Below are 14,466 nucleotides of genomic sequence, written 5' to 3'. Positions count from 1 at the left end.
GAGGAATCACCACACTGTCTTCGACAAGGGTAGAACTAATTTATACTCCAACCAACAGTATAAAAGCGTTCATTTTTCTTCACAACCTTGCTATCATCTGTTGTTTTTTGACCTTTAAGTAATAGCCATTCTGACTGGTGTGAGATGGTATCTCATTGTGGTTTTCATGTGCATTTCTCTAATGATCAGTGGTGTTGAGCTTTTTTTAAAAAATGTTCATTGCCCACATAAATGTCTTCTTTTGAGAAGTGTTTGTCCATGTCCTTTGCCCATTTTTTAATGGCATTGTTTTTTTTTCTTGTAAATTTGTTTAAGTTCCTTGTAGATGCTGGATATTAGACCTTTGTCAGATGGATATATTGCAAAAATTTTCTCCCATGCTGTAGGTTGTCTGTTCACTCTGATGATAGTTTCTTTGCTGTACAGAAGCTCTTTAGTTTAATTAGATTCCATTTGTCAATTTTTGCTTTTGTTGCTACTGCTTTTGTCATCTTTGTCATAAAATATTTGCCTGTGCCCATGTCCTGAATGTTATTACCTAGATTTTATTCTAGGGTTTTTATAGTTTGGGTTTTTACATTTAAGTCTTTAATTCATCTTGAGTTGATTTTTGTATATGGTATAAGGAGGGGCTACAGTTTCAACTTTCTGCATATGGCTAGCCAGTTCTCCCAACACCATTTATTAAATAGGGACTCCGGATTCCCCATTGCTTGTTTTTGTCACATGCACACACACACAGACACAAAGATCCAAAAGCCTTTACCTCAGAATTTTAGCCATGAGGTGCAATACAAACTCACCATTGTATAAAGATAGCTGGATCCAAATTATTTCTAACAAAATTGGAACCTGTTCACATGGCTAAACTTTGTTTGCCCTGATAAGTAATTCAATGAAAGCTGTGGACCAAAATTTTGGGTAAAGCAGTCTTCATGGCAGTTTTGATTGTAAAAACTTCTTTTTCATTTTTTTCTTCAGTTTCAAACAAGTTTCCAGTGTTTCCATTTCAGTTAGACCATAAATAATAAGTGTTATTTCGGCACCAGCAACTTAATAACAGCAGATTCAAAGCTGGCAGAGAAGAAAAGAAAGGAAGATATGGAGCTTTAGAGGACTCTACTTAACTCTGTAGCAGCAGATAAAACATTTAAGCTCTAAATTTTCCTTACTGTGCACAAAACCAATATTGACCATTGCACTCGGGCATCACTGGTGTCTTATTGAGGCTAGTGGGCATCACTGGCACCCTATCTCAGGTAGTCTCCCATACGTACCTTATCCTCATAATGGAGATTTCTTCCAATCCCCCCAAAATGGTCCCTTAAACTCACAGTCTCTGAATCATCCTCCTTTCGGTAGAGCAGCCAAGGCCACCTTGTCTTTAGGGCCTCAGGGAGGAGGAAGAGGAGGAGGAGGAGGGGAAGAAGGAGGAGAAGAAGAAAGAGGTACTTTTAAGAAGGGGAGAAATCCAAGTTCCTCCAGTGCATGGAAATTGGCATTTAGGAGGTTTTCACAGGCAAAAGAGAACAAATACTAACAGGAATAAACAGAAAGAAATAGAAAAGAACACACACACACATAAAAGACTTGCTGGTAGGTCATTTCCTGGTTCTGTAGTCTACACTGTCAACCCTTCAATTCCTCTCTCACCTTTCTAAGGACAGTTTTCTTTAAATCAATATAATAATAAATTTTGTCATGCTTTCAGCTCACCCTCACATAGTCACAGCATATTTATTTATTTATTTATTTATTTATTTATTTATTTATTTGAGACATAGTCTCACTCTGTTGCCCAGGCTGGAGTGCGGTGGGCAACTCACTGCACTTCACGAGTTCAAGCCATTCTCATGCCTCAGCCTCCTGAGTAGCTAGCACTACAAGTGTGCACCACCACACCCAGCTAGTTTTTTTTTTTAATATTTTTAGTAGAGAGGGGGTTTCACCATGTTGATTAGGCTGGTCTCAAACTCTTGACCTCAGGTCATCTGCCTGCCTCAGCCTCCCAAAGTGCTGGGATTACAGGTGTGAGCCACCATGCCTGGCCTCTTTAAATCAATAGAATAATAAATTTTGTCATGCTTTCAGCTCACCCTCACGTAGTCACAGCTTAGTTTAGTCTTTACGTAGACAAGACCCCTAAAAACTTAAAACAAAGATGGTGTGTTCATCTGCTTGCTTTCTGACGATGCCCTACTCTGTAATGGAATAGCTTCTAATAAACTTGCCTTTTTCACCGTGCTCTGTGACTTGCCTTGAATTCCTTCCTGTGCGAGATCCAAGAACCGTCTTTTGGGGTTTGGATCAAGACCCTTTTCTGGCAACACTTTCATTTGCCTGCTCTTTGTCCCACTCATCCTGGGCATATGCTTCCCCGTCCCCCACTGCCTGGGGGACCTTTAGTGGACTCACTGAGCAAGCTCACCCCACTTGTCCATGGGTGAGCAGCCAGAGGGTAAGCTTTGCTTGGTCATTCCTGGGCCTAGAGGACAGACCCGCTGTCCAGTGGGGATCAGCCTCCAGCTTTGAGGTTCGGGCATGAGTGGAGCCAACCTGCAGAAGTGGCATCCAGCTTTGGGGATGCCACTGTTCTGTCACTCTAGCCTGGGTGACAGAGCGAGACATCATCTCTAAAAAAGTTAAAAAAAAGAAAAAGAAAAATTTGGAAGAAAATTCCACCAAGTTCCGAAAACCACAACTTAAATTTGCCATGTGTGCTGCGTACTGTCAAATCCACAAGAATGATGTGTAGGTACTGTACTAGGTAATGTAAGTAATCTAGAGATGATGTAAAGTATGCCTAAGCATGTGCATAGATTATATGCAAATACTATGCCATTTTACATGAGGCTTCAGCGTCCACAAAATTTGATACCCTGGGGGTCCTAAAACAAATCCCCCAGAAATACTGAGGGAAGCCTTACACACATATACATATACATTCCTTCTACAAGTATAAAGAAACATTGGTGGGACACTTCAGATCAGTTACAGTGGTTACCTATGTTTTGGGGGTAAAATTTTGGTGAATGGTGCACACGTGGTGTGAGGAAGGGTTTTCACTGACTACCGCTTATTTTCAAATTTTTGAAATTATCTAGTTTGTTATTTTTTATTTTTACCACTTATCCTCAAGTTCTAAGTAATATATTAACTCTCCAAAACTTACATAAGGCGTTAGTTTTTTTGTTGTTTTGTTTTGTTTTTGTTTTTTTGAGATGGAGTCTCGCTCTGTCGCCCAGGCTGGAGTGCAGTGGCGCGATCTCGTTTCACAGGTTCAAGCAATTCTCCTGCCTCAGCCTCTCGAGTAGCTGGGGTTACAGGTGGCCACCATCAACAGAAGGCGTTAGTTTTAAGGAGGAAGGTCACAGGAGCGCCCTCCTACGTCGCCGCCCTTCTCCTCGCCGTCCCAACCCTATCCTCGTGTTTCACAGTGTACTTGGCCAGGAGCCGCTGCGGTTCCTCAGCCCGTCCATCGCAGAGCGCACGCGCTAGCCAGCCACGGCGCATGCGCTGCTGGTTTTGGTCAGGGCGTGGAGACGTTCGGTCAGGCCAGGGCGTGAGGCATGCGAGGTGAGTTCGCTGGGCCCGGGGTAGGATAGCGGCCGGCGCGCGGGTAGCCCAGCGAGGGGCCTGGGCGGGGCTGGGGCCGCAGTGGACTTGAGGGCGCACGAGGCATCCAGCGCGGGGCAGCGCGCGGCTTCGTGAGGAAGACTCCGCGGCGGGCCCTACTGGGATAGAAAAGCCCACCCCTCAGGCGAGGGCTGCGTCTGACTGCCCTAAAATCGGTGCCCCTGCAGGGAGGGACCCAGGACGGCTCTGCGTTGGTGGGCCTGGAGCCCACCCCAAGGCCGGAGGCTGAGGCTGGAGAATCACTTGAGCTCAGGAGGCAGGGTTTGCAGTGAGCCAAGATTGCGCCACTGCACTCCAGCCTGGGCGACTGAGCGAGACTCTGCCTCAAAAAAAAAAAAAAAAAAAGAAAAAGAAAAAAAAAGAAACACCCCAAAGGAAAGAAGCACAAAGGGCGTGAACAATTTATAATTGGCTTGTAAATCTGAAACAAAGAGAAAGCCGTATTATTAATCAAAAGAAATGTAAAATTAAAGAATAAAATGATATATTTTTAAATCTGTCTAATTAACAGATTTTGAGGGATGATAATGCTCTTGATTGGCAGAACCAGTTACATAATTTGCAGGGCCTAGGGCAAAATGAAAATGTGGGGCTCCTTGTCCAAAAAATTGTGAAGAATTTCGAGAGTGACAGTAAAGCGTTAAACTAGGCCTGTGGGCTTTATGAGAATAGGGCCCTTGTGACTGCCCTGATTACAACCCCATGAAGATGGCACTATTGGGTTGTAAGGTGGACTGAGTGAGACATGTAATCTTATACATTGAGTTTGCAAGAAGTTGGTAGAAGCCGTTGAAAGGAAAATTTGGCAGATTGTGTCAAGAACTTTTAAAAACAGTTGATCCTTTTGTCTATGTAATTTGGGAACAAATAGTTTCAGTGATGTTCATTACATTATGATTTCTAATAATGGAAAACAAAAATAAATGCTTTCAAATGGAAAAACTGTTAAATTATAGAAATAAAAGGCGTAAGTTTTAGTAGGGATAAGAAAAGAAAAAAATGTTTCCCCCAAGTGGCATCTTTGTTCATGGTTTCTTAGAGTGAGTGTAGCCTTTATGGAAGGTATGTTTTATTTCTGTGATTACAGAAGAAATGAAGGTTTGTTGTAGAACATCTTGAAGCTAGAAAATAGTTTTGAGAGAGAAAGTACAAAATCACCTATAAAAATCACTTATAATATTACCGTTCGTACTTAACCCACAGGCACAGTATTTTGGTTTACCACCTTTTCTGTGCTTTATATGTGTAAGCATATATTGTTATGTACAGGTTTCCTTTTTCCACTTGATATTATGACCTAGATGTTTTCCTACAACTATAATACAGCTAAAAAATGTTTAGCAAAATATACATATGGAAAAGGGCACAAACCACAAATGTGTAGCTCAGTTTTCAGAAAGTGAATACACTGTGTCCACATCATTCCTAGCTTTCCAGAAGCCCTCATGCCTGGTTCCAGTCATTACCACCCTTACCCCCAACAGCAGCCACTATTCTGACTTCTAACACTTTAGGTTTATTTTGCCTGTTTTTGACCTTTATATAAATTGAATCATATAATATGGACCTTTTTTTTGAGCCTGGTTTCTTTCATTCAGCAGCAACTTACATTCATATTTTCTGTTTAGCATTCCAATATACAAATATATCATCCTACTGTGGCTCTGTCTCCTTGCCAACACTTGGTATTGTTTGACTTTTTCATTTTGGAGAGTGCATAGTGTTATCCTATTGGGGTTTTAATTCCTATATCTCTGATAACTAATGAAGTTTAGCCTTGTTTTATGTTGATTGGCTATTTATAGCTGTCATCTTTTGTGTAATACTTGTACAGATCACCTCCACCCCACTGTCCAATCATAGCTATGCAGGCTAGTTGTTAAGTCTGTACGTAATTTCTGCAGGTCCTGAGGTTTCTGTATCCTTTCAGCTGATACAGCCCTGCCTACCATCTTCCACAGCATTGTGTACTGGAGCAGCCTGCCTTTAAGAGTAGCTCTGTCCTGTAAAGGGCCAAGGTGTAGAGATGCCGGATGTGACAGGGGTTTCAGATATCTTGAGGAATCCCTACATCTTTTGTGTGCGTAGTCAAGAGAAGAAACTAGAAACAGAGACACTGAAATTTTCTCATCAAAATTTTGGGGATTTTCAGTACCTGTCAGTGAATGGGCCTCATCAAGCTGTGAGCCAAATCCAGGAGCTCTGTTCGCAATGGCTACAGCTGGAGATCCTCACCAAGGAGCAGATGATAGAGCAACTAGTGCTGACACAGTTTCTGAGCACCCTGCCAGAGGAGATTCAGACGTGGGTGAGGTCAAAACAGCCCAAGAATAGCAAAGAGGCAGGAACCATGGTGGCAAACTTTATTCAGGCATGTGAGAAGGAAGGTGAGAAGGAGGAAGTAACTGGCTGCTTCTGTTTATTGAATATCTGCTGTATGCCTGGCACATAGTAGGAGCTGAATAGAAATTTTGTTGAGTGAATGAATGAAAGAATGCATTTTATACATTCAGTCTGATCTGCCTAATCTCATGTGAGAGGAAAGAAATTTGGGGTTTGGGTTATTTTAAAATTTTTATTTTAAGTTCAGGGGTGCATTTGCAAGTTTATTACATGGTTATATTGGATGCTGCTGAAGTCTGGGCTTCTAATGATTCTGTCACCCAAGTAGTGAACATAGTACTGGAAAGGCAGTTTTTCAACCTGTGCCCTCCTTCCTCATTACCCCCTTTTGGAATTCTCCGTGTTTATTGTTCCCATCTTAGTGTCCATGTATACCCAATGTTTAGCTCCCACTTAAAAGTGGAAACATGTAGTATCTGATTTTCTTTTTTTTTTTTTTTGAGACGGAGTCTTGCTCTGTCGCCCAGGGTAGAGTGCAGTGGCATGATCTCGGCTCACTGCAACCTCCACCTCCCGGGTTCAAGCAATTCTTCTGCCTCAGCCTCCCGAGTAGCTAGAATTACAGGGGCCCGCCACCACGCCTAGCTAATTTTTGTATTTTTAGTAAAGACAGGGTTTTACCATGTTGGTAGGGCTGGTCTCGAACTCCTGACCTTGTGATCCACCCACCTCGGCCTCCCAAAATGCTGGAATTATAGGCAAGAGCCACTGCAGATTCTGTGTTAATTTCCTTAGGATAATGGCTTCAGCTTCACCCAGGTTGCTGCAGAGGACATGATTTCATTCCTTTTTATGCCTATGTGGGTTTGGCTTTTGCTTTTAACATTTACTGTTTCTCTGAGTGTACCAGCTTTGTTCACCTTGCCTCACATTTCTTATCCAGTGTAAACCTTAGTTTCAACACAAAACAAGATACACACACTACAAAAAAAAAAATCTCCTGGGATTGCTTGTGGCATTAATATATTAAGTGTAAATTTGGGAAAATTGGTCTTTACATTATTTAGTCTTTCTATTCAAGAACAAGAATGAGTAGCTAAATTTTAGATGCAAGGGGGCATAAAATGTGGGAGATACAAAGACTGGAAGTTCAACTTCTGCCAAAATTTGACTGGTATCTTAGAAACTCAAGTTAGTAGATTAGAGCTAAGGAGGCATTTCAAGAATGAGAGAAGAAAGCCACTGGGTCCTTATAGTACTTTGAAACAAATAATACTAACTAAAAGCAAAGTATTGTTTGGGGCATATATATAGCAAGGGAACAATGAATACCAACACCAGACCTCAGGGCATACTTATCTCTAGAGGGAAGGCTGGAGTATGGACATGAAAGAAGCACACAGGCAGATGTAAGTTATTGGGAATGTTCTAGTTTTGGGTTGGATAGTACATTCACAGGCCTTAATTATACTTAAAAATATAAACAAATGGATTTAAAATAACCATGAGGGCCATGCATGGCTCAATAAAGATAGCATATCATGAACTAAGGATTATGATTAATCCCATTCTGTGCTCCCACATTACTTAAAAGAATTTTTAAAATGCTAATAGTGAACTCTTGAGCACTTAGAATGTTTTAATGTATTATCATAGGTGTTCTTTCATGTTAATTCATTTTCTTCTATTAATAGCTCTGTGAAATAGGTATTACCTTCATTTCATAGACCAGGAGACAGAGGCATAAAGAGGTTGAGTAACTTGACCATGGTTCCACAACTTATATTAATAATTGGCAGTCAGGATTCAGACTTAGGCTGCTGCTGCAGCATCTGTACTCTTAATCATGGTGTTACATGAGTGCCTCATATGGATATAGTGGATGTTGTCCCAGAGGCACTGAGTTATTGATGAAGCTAGAGTTCAGTGAGAAGGAAAGAGAGTTCCCTAGGGTACCAGAAAGAAACAACAGATTAATGAAGGGTTTACCCAGAAAAGAGAATATATAGGCAAGGAAGGCCATCAAGGTTAAGGCTCCTGGAGGGAAAGGGGTGGTTGTCTTTTAGATCAATGAGTGAAAAATATGTAGGAAAGCCTTAATCATAACAGCTGCTATTTACCAAAAAAATACCTACTGTGTGCCTTACATATGTAATGTTTAATTCTCACAAGAGCCCTTAGAGGTATAGTATACTCCCCTTATCTGAGGGGCATACATTCTAACACACTTGAAAGTGTGGATAGTATCAAACCCTATATATACTATGTCTTTTCCTCTACATACATACCTGTGATGAAGTTTATTAATTAGGCACAGTACGTTATTAACAACAACTAGTTATAAAATGGAACAATTATAACAGTAGGTTAGCATCACTACTCGTGTGCTTTGGGGGCATTATTAAGTAAAATAAGGGCTACATGAACATAAGCACTGTGATACCATGACAGTTGATCTGATGACCAAGACAGCTAATAAGTGACTAAGGGGTAGTGTATACAGAGTGGATACACTGGACAAAGGGATGATTCATGTCCCAAGTGGGACAGAGCAGGAAAGTGTGAGATTTCATCACCAGAATGGCACACAATTTATAACATACGAATTATTTATTTCTGGAATTTTCCAGTAAATATTTTTGACCCCCAGTTGACCATGGGTAACTGAAACTGCAGAAAACAAAACCTCAGATAAGTAGGGACTACTGTATAGGTATTGTCATTATTTCTGCTTTACAGTTGAGAAACAGAGGTTCTGTGGTGATCTTGATAGGATGGTGAGGCCTGAAATGACTGATACAGAGGGAACTTTCACTTTATTTGGAAGGCAGTGGGAGCCATTGAAGCATTTAGACCTGGGAAATAACCAGAGCTCTCTTTTGGAACTTGTTATTTTGAGTTGAGAAATGATATCTGACTTTCTCACCATCGGAACTGTAGAGCTGCTGTTCCTTCCCATGGCAGGACAGGGTGGCATGAGGGTGGCTGGCCACTGTGTCTGTCAGTGCTGCCAGACAGGACTCAATTCCATGGTTATTCCTCTCTCCCTTCTAGGTTTCCTTGCTCAGGACTCTGTCCCTGCAGAAAAGAGGAACACAGAGATGTTAGACAATCTGCCATCTGCTGCATCCCAGGTGAGTCAGACTTTCCTCTGACATGGTTATCAAATATGGGGATCTTATCTTCCTAATTTGTGGACTTCCTTATTTAATTAAACCACATCCTCATTTCCATTAAGTTTTTATATAAATATCACTTTACTGAGCCATTTTTCTGACTAATCTAACATTTGCTTATGATTGTTTTTTTTCTTATTTCTCCAAGAAAAATCTTTCTGACTTTTATCCTCCTTCCGTGCTTTACTTTTCTCTGTTGTACTTATCACCATCCCACATACTATATATTTAATATTTTTCCTCTTTTCCTGTCTTTTGAATTAATTGTTTACTTATTTTTTTAGTATTCTATTTTATTCAGAAAAACCCTTATGTGGTTTGCATTATTATTGTACCCCTTTTGATAGGGAGTGGAGGCAGAAAGACTAAATAATATGCTGAAGGTAACACAGCTGTTAAATAATACGATTGAGATATGAACCCAGCCAGTCTGGCTTTAGAGTCCACATTCATAACCACTTAGTTATTGCTGCCTAAGGTAGTGCAGTTACTCCAACTTAGGCTGGCCAGATTTAGCAAGTGAATATACACAACATCCAAATTAAATTTGAATTTTAGATAAACTACAAATAAATTTTTAGCATAAGTATAAATAAATTTTTAGCATAAGTATGAAGTTTGAATTTCAGATAGACAATTTTTTGCATAAGTATGCAATGTTTAATATTTAAGACATACTTATGTAAAAAACTGTTGTTTATCCAAACTCCTCCAAGCCAAAGGAGCATCTTCTAACCCAATGCAAGGAAGCTAAGAACCTTGAAAAAAGGTTAGAGGAATTGCTAACTAGAATAACCAGTTTAGAGACGAACATAAATGACCTGATGGAGCTGAAAAACACAGCATGAGAACTTCATGAAGCATACATAAGTATCAATAGCAAATCGATCAAGCAGAAGAAACGATATCAGAGACTAGAGATCAATTTAATGAAATAAAGCATGAAAACAAGATTAGAGAGAAAAGAATGAAAAGAAATGAACAAAGCCTCCAAGAAATATAGGACTATGTGAAAAGACCAAAACCTACGTTTGATTGGCGTACCTGAAAGTGACAGGGAGAATAAACCAAGTTGGAAAACACTCTTCAAGATATTATCCAGGAGAACTTCCCCAACCTAGCAAGACAGGCCAACATGCAAATTCAGGAAATACAGAGAACACCACAAAGATACTCCTCGAGAAGAGCAACTCCAAGACACATATAATTATCAGATTCACCAAGGTTAAAATGAAGGAAAAAATGTTAAGTGCAGCCAGAGAGAAAGGTCAGGTTACCCACAAAGGGAAGCCCATCAGACTAACAGCAGATGTCTCTGCAGAAACCCTACAAGCCAGAAGAGAGTGGAGGTCAATATTCAACATTCTTAAGGAAAAGAATTTAGAACTCAGGATTAAGAAACTCACTCAAAACCGCACGATTACATGGAAACTGAACAACCTGCTCCTGAATGACTCAGTAAATAACGAAATTAAGGCAGAAATAAATAAGTTCTTTGAAACCAATGAGAACAAAGACACAACGTACCAGAATCTCTGGGACACAGCTAAAGCAGTGTTTAGAGGGAAATTTATAGCACTAAATGCCCACAGGAGAAAGCAGGAAAGATCTAAAATTGACACCCTAACATCACAATTAAAATAACTAGAGAAGCAAGAGCGAACAAATTCAAAAGCTAACAGAAGACAAGAAATAACTAAGATCAGAGCAGAACTGAAGGAGATAGAGACAAAAAAAAAAAATCCTTCAAAAAAATCAGTGACTCCAGGAGCTGGTTTTTTGAAAAGATCATCAAAATAGATAGACTGCTCACCAGACTAATGAAGAAAAGAGAGAAGAATCAAATAGACACAATAAAAAATGATAAAGGGATATCACCACTGATCCCACAGAAATACAAACTACCATGAGAGAATACTATAAACACCTCTACACAAATAAACTAGAAAATCTAGAAGAAATGGATAAATTCCTGGACACATACACCCTCCCAAGACTAAACCAGGAAGAAGTCGAATCTCTGAATAGACCAATAACAAGTTCTGAAATTGAGGCAGTAATTAATAGCCTACTAACCAAAAAAAAAAAAACAAAAAACCCAGGACCAGACAGATTGACAGCCGAATTCTACCAGAGGTACAAAGAGGAGCTTGTACCATTCCTTTTGAAACTATTCCAAACAATAAAAAAAGAGGCTCATTTTATGAGGCCAGTATCATCCTGATAGCAAAACCTGGCAGAGACAACAAAAAAAGAAAATTTCAGGCCAATATCCCTCCCGAGGTGGGAGGATCACCTGAGGTCAGGAGTTCGAGACCAGCCTGGCCAACATGGTGAAACCCCATCTCTACTAAAATTACAAAAATTAGCTGGGCGTGGTGGCACATGCCTGTAATCCCAGCTACTCAGGAGGCTGAGGTGGGAGACTCACTTGAACCTGGGAGGCAGAGGTTGCAGTGAGCCAAGATCACGTCACTGCACTCCAGCATGAGTGAGAGTGAGACTCCGTCTCAAAAAACAAAAACAAAAACAAAAAAGATTTTTAATAGACACGTAACAAAATTTGTTCTTCACAAAACCCTATGATACAAAAAGTACAATGACCATTTAGATCAAGGTCCAGATCAGAGATGTTACCTGTCTTGTCCAGTGAAATTAAATAACAGTACAGACCGGGTCCAGTGGCTCATACCTGTAACCCCAGCACTTTGGGAGGTCAAGGCAGGCGGATCACCTTCGGTCAGGAGTTGAAGACCAGCCTGGCCAACATGGCGAAACCCCATCTCTACTAAAAATACAAAAATTAGCTGGGCGTGGTGACACACACCTGTAATCCGAGCTACTTGGGAGGCTGAGGCACAAGAATTGCTTGAACCCAGGAGGTGGAGGTTGCAGCGAGCTGAGATTGCACCACTGCTCTCCAGCCTGGGTGACAGAGTGAGACTCTATCTCAAAAAACAAACAAGAAAAACAAAAACAAAAACAAAAAAACAGTACAGTACTGGAACCCAGCAGGTCTCTGAACTGCCAGCCCAGTGCTCTTCCCACCCAACACACTATCCATGAAATTGTCAAAGATTTCAAAAAACTCAGCCCTTTAAAACTTACTGAAATTCAAATTTAACTGGGCATGCTGAATTTTATCTGGCCATCCTATTTCAACTAAATTTTTGGATTTGGGAATTTGAGACAATGGGGTCCACTGGGAAGCATGGATAGGCTAGAATAGTCCAGAATTTTAAAAAAAGGAAAGGTAGTTATGTCCTACCATGTATTTCCTCCAAAATAACGAATAATAGTTTAATGAAATCATCAAACATAAAACTTTTTTCACGTTGTACAAGATTTTACAAATGATTCTGGTAGTGTCATCTGTTTGTTTATTCACCAATGTCTACCGGTGTCAGGCTCTGTTTGAGGGAAAAAAGAGTGTTCTTAGAACCATATGCGGGTGCCAAAAAGTCACAGAGCCATGAAAAGGGCCTTTTCCTTGAAAATCATGTCCTAGAACACGCATTCTTAAGGAGGATGATATTGCCTTCAAGGGGAAGAAAATTGGTTCTTGGGGGTGAACACTTACTATTCTTATGCGTACAGCACAGACATACATACAGTACATACACAGATACACAGTATATTTGCAATATTAAAATGTATGGGGTACCGTGTGATTCCATTTTTATGAAATATCCAGAATCAGCAAATCCATGGAGACATAAAGTATGTTAGTGGTTGCCTGGGGCTTGGGGTGGGGTGTGGGAAGATGTTGGAGGGAAATGGAGAGTGACTGCTAGAAGGTGCAGGGTTTCTTTTGGGGTGATGAAATGTTCTGAAATTTATTGGGGTGATGGTTGCACAACTCTGTGAATATGCTTAAAAACCCATTAAATTGTATACTTTAAATAGGTGCCTTTTATAATACGTAAATTAAATCTCAATAAAGCTGTTATTTAAAAAAACAGACATACAGCACCTATGGCCCCACTTCTACCAACTGAATTAGAATCTGTGTTTAACAGGATCCCCAGGTGATTTGTGTGCACATTAAAATTGGAAGCATCCAATAGCTGTGTATGGGAATCAATGCTAACTTATAATTGTTTGAAAAAGTATATCCATGTCAAGGGCTGGAATGTACTTTGCAAAAATGAACATAGTGTAAATGAAGACAACCCCTTCTACCCACACAAAGGGTGTGGCTTACTGTAGGCCTTTAACAAATGGCAGCTCTTATAGGGACATGATACTGTTATGAGGTTTTCTGATTTTCTGTTTCAAAAATGTTCTCCAGTGTTCTTGTTAAGTCGCGTTTTAGAAACCTAAAAGACAATAATGAAATTAATATACTCTACTTTCTTTAGAACCAGAAAAAAATTCATGGGAGTTGTGATTAGAAAAAATGATCTATAAAGATTACTGGGGTGGGGGGAGCGAGATAAGGAAAAAAGGTTGAGAAACACTGTTCTAGAATATCTGCTCCTGAGAGTAGCCCTCTGTACTTACGTTGTCTGTGCCAGGGATTCCAAGCGAAGACGCCCCCGAGGGACTACCAAAGGAATATAAATAAGGAATTGGTCTGGGTGGATTATGACAAACAAGGGAGTGCCTGTCCCATATATAGGGGCAGCTGTGACTCAGCTTTTGCTGATGGTGCCATGTTAGAATGTGGACCCAGGTACCCAGATTTTCTAATGCTTTTAATCAGAAGCCACAAAACCAGTTAATGACATTTCCTAATTTTTTTTGGTGTTGGCAGCTAATACAAATTTTTAAAAACGAATAGAAGGACTACGCGAGCCAAATAAACCCATCTAAAGGAGCTGGGCAGCCAGTATATGATCCGTAATTTAACCCAATGTTTGTTGATTTGCATAAAAAGTTTTAGAAAGTTTCACTTAAAACACAAAAGATGTATATTAATAAGATGGGTATCATAGTTTTATGTAATCTTCTGATATCTGCCTTTTTATTTTTATAGTATCAAGGGATTTTATGTGTTTTATTATAAAATTTTAGAGTGTAAATGACTTTAGAGATAATGTAATGGATCTCTTTATTTTAAAGATGAGACAATGAGAATCAAAGATTAATTAACCCATACCTCACAACTAGCTAATAGCAGAACTCAAAATTCTTTATTCCGGTATAGGTTTGTTCCCATGATTTTCTCTAATAGTTACAGAGGATGAGATGGAAAAAACAAAGGAGGGTCAATGGACAGTTTATAGTAGGAAAACATTTGGGAACAGTAAGAGAGCAGTCTTAAAAATGCTCTGACTACCACATGACCACCATCGTTTAAATATGACAC

General features: G+C 39.9%; 1 protein-coding gene across 9 annotated transcripts in view; it reads left to right on the top strand.

Moving 5' to 3' along the window:
• Positions 1-14,466, top strand: part of LOC129019705 (paternally-expressed gene 3 protein) — a 73,957-nt gene that overhangs the window by 41,800 nt on the left and 17,691 nt on the right. For all 9 annotated transcript variants that reach the window (XR_008495710.2, XM_054462840.2, XM_054462837.2 and 6 more), the window contains one exon: positions 9,034-9,113. Coding sequence is in view for 8 of the 9 variants with exons in the window: in XM_054462840.2 (XP_054318815.1) it covers positions 9,034-9,113 (80 nt within the window). In the remaining variant the exon portion in view is untranslated. The remainder of the gene's footprint in view (positions 1-9,033; positions 9,114-14,466) is intronic.

Source organism: Pongo pygmaeus, chromosome 20 (genome assembly GCF_028885625.2).
Source record: "Pongo pygmaeus isolate AG05252 chromosome 20, NHGRI_mPonPyg2-v2.0_pri, whole genome shotgun sequence".
NCBI lineage: Eukaryota > Metazoa > Chordata > Mammalia > Primates > Hominidae > Pongo > Pongo pygmaeus.
The sequence above is the reverse complement of the archived record's forward strand: the minus strand, read 5'-3'. Positions and strand labels throughout refer to the sequence as shown.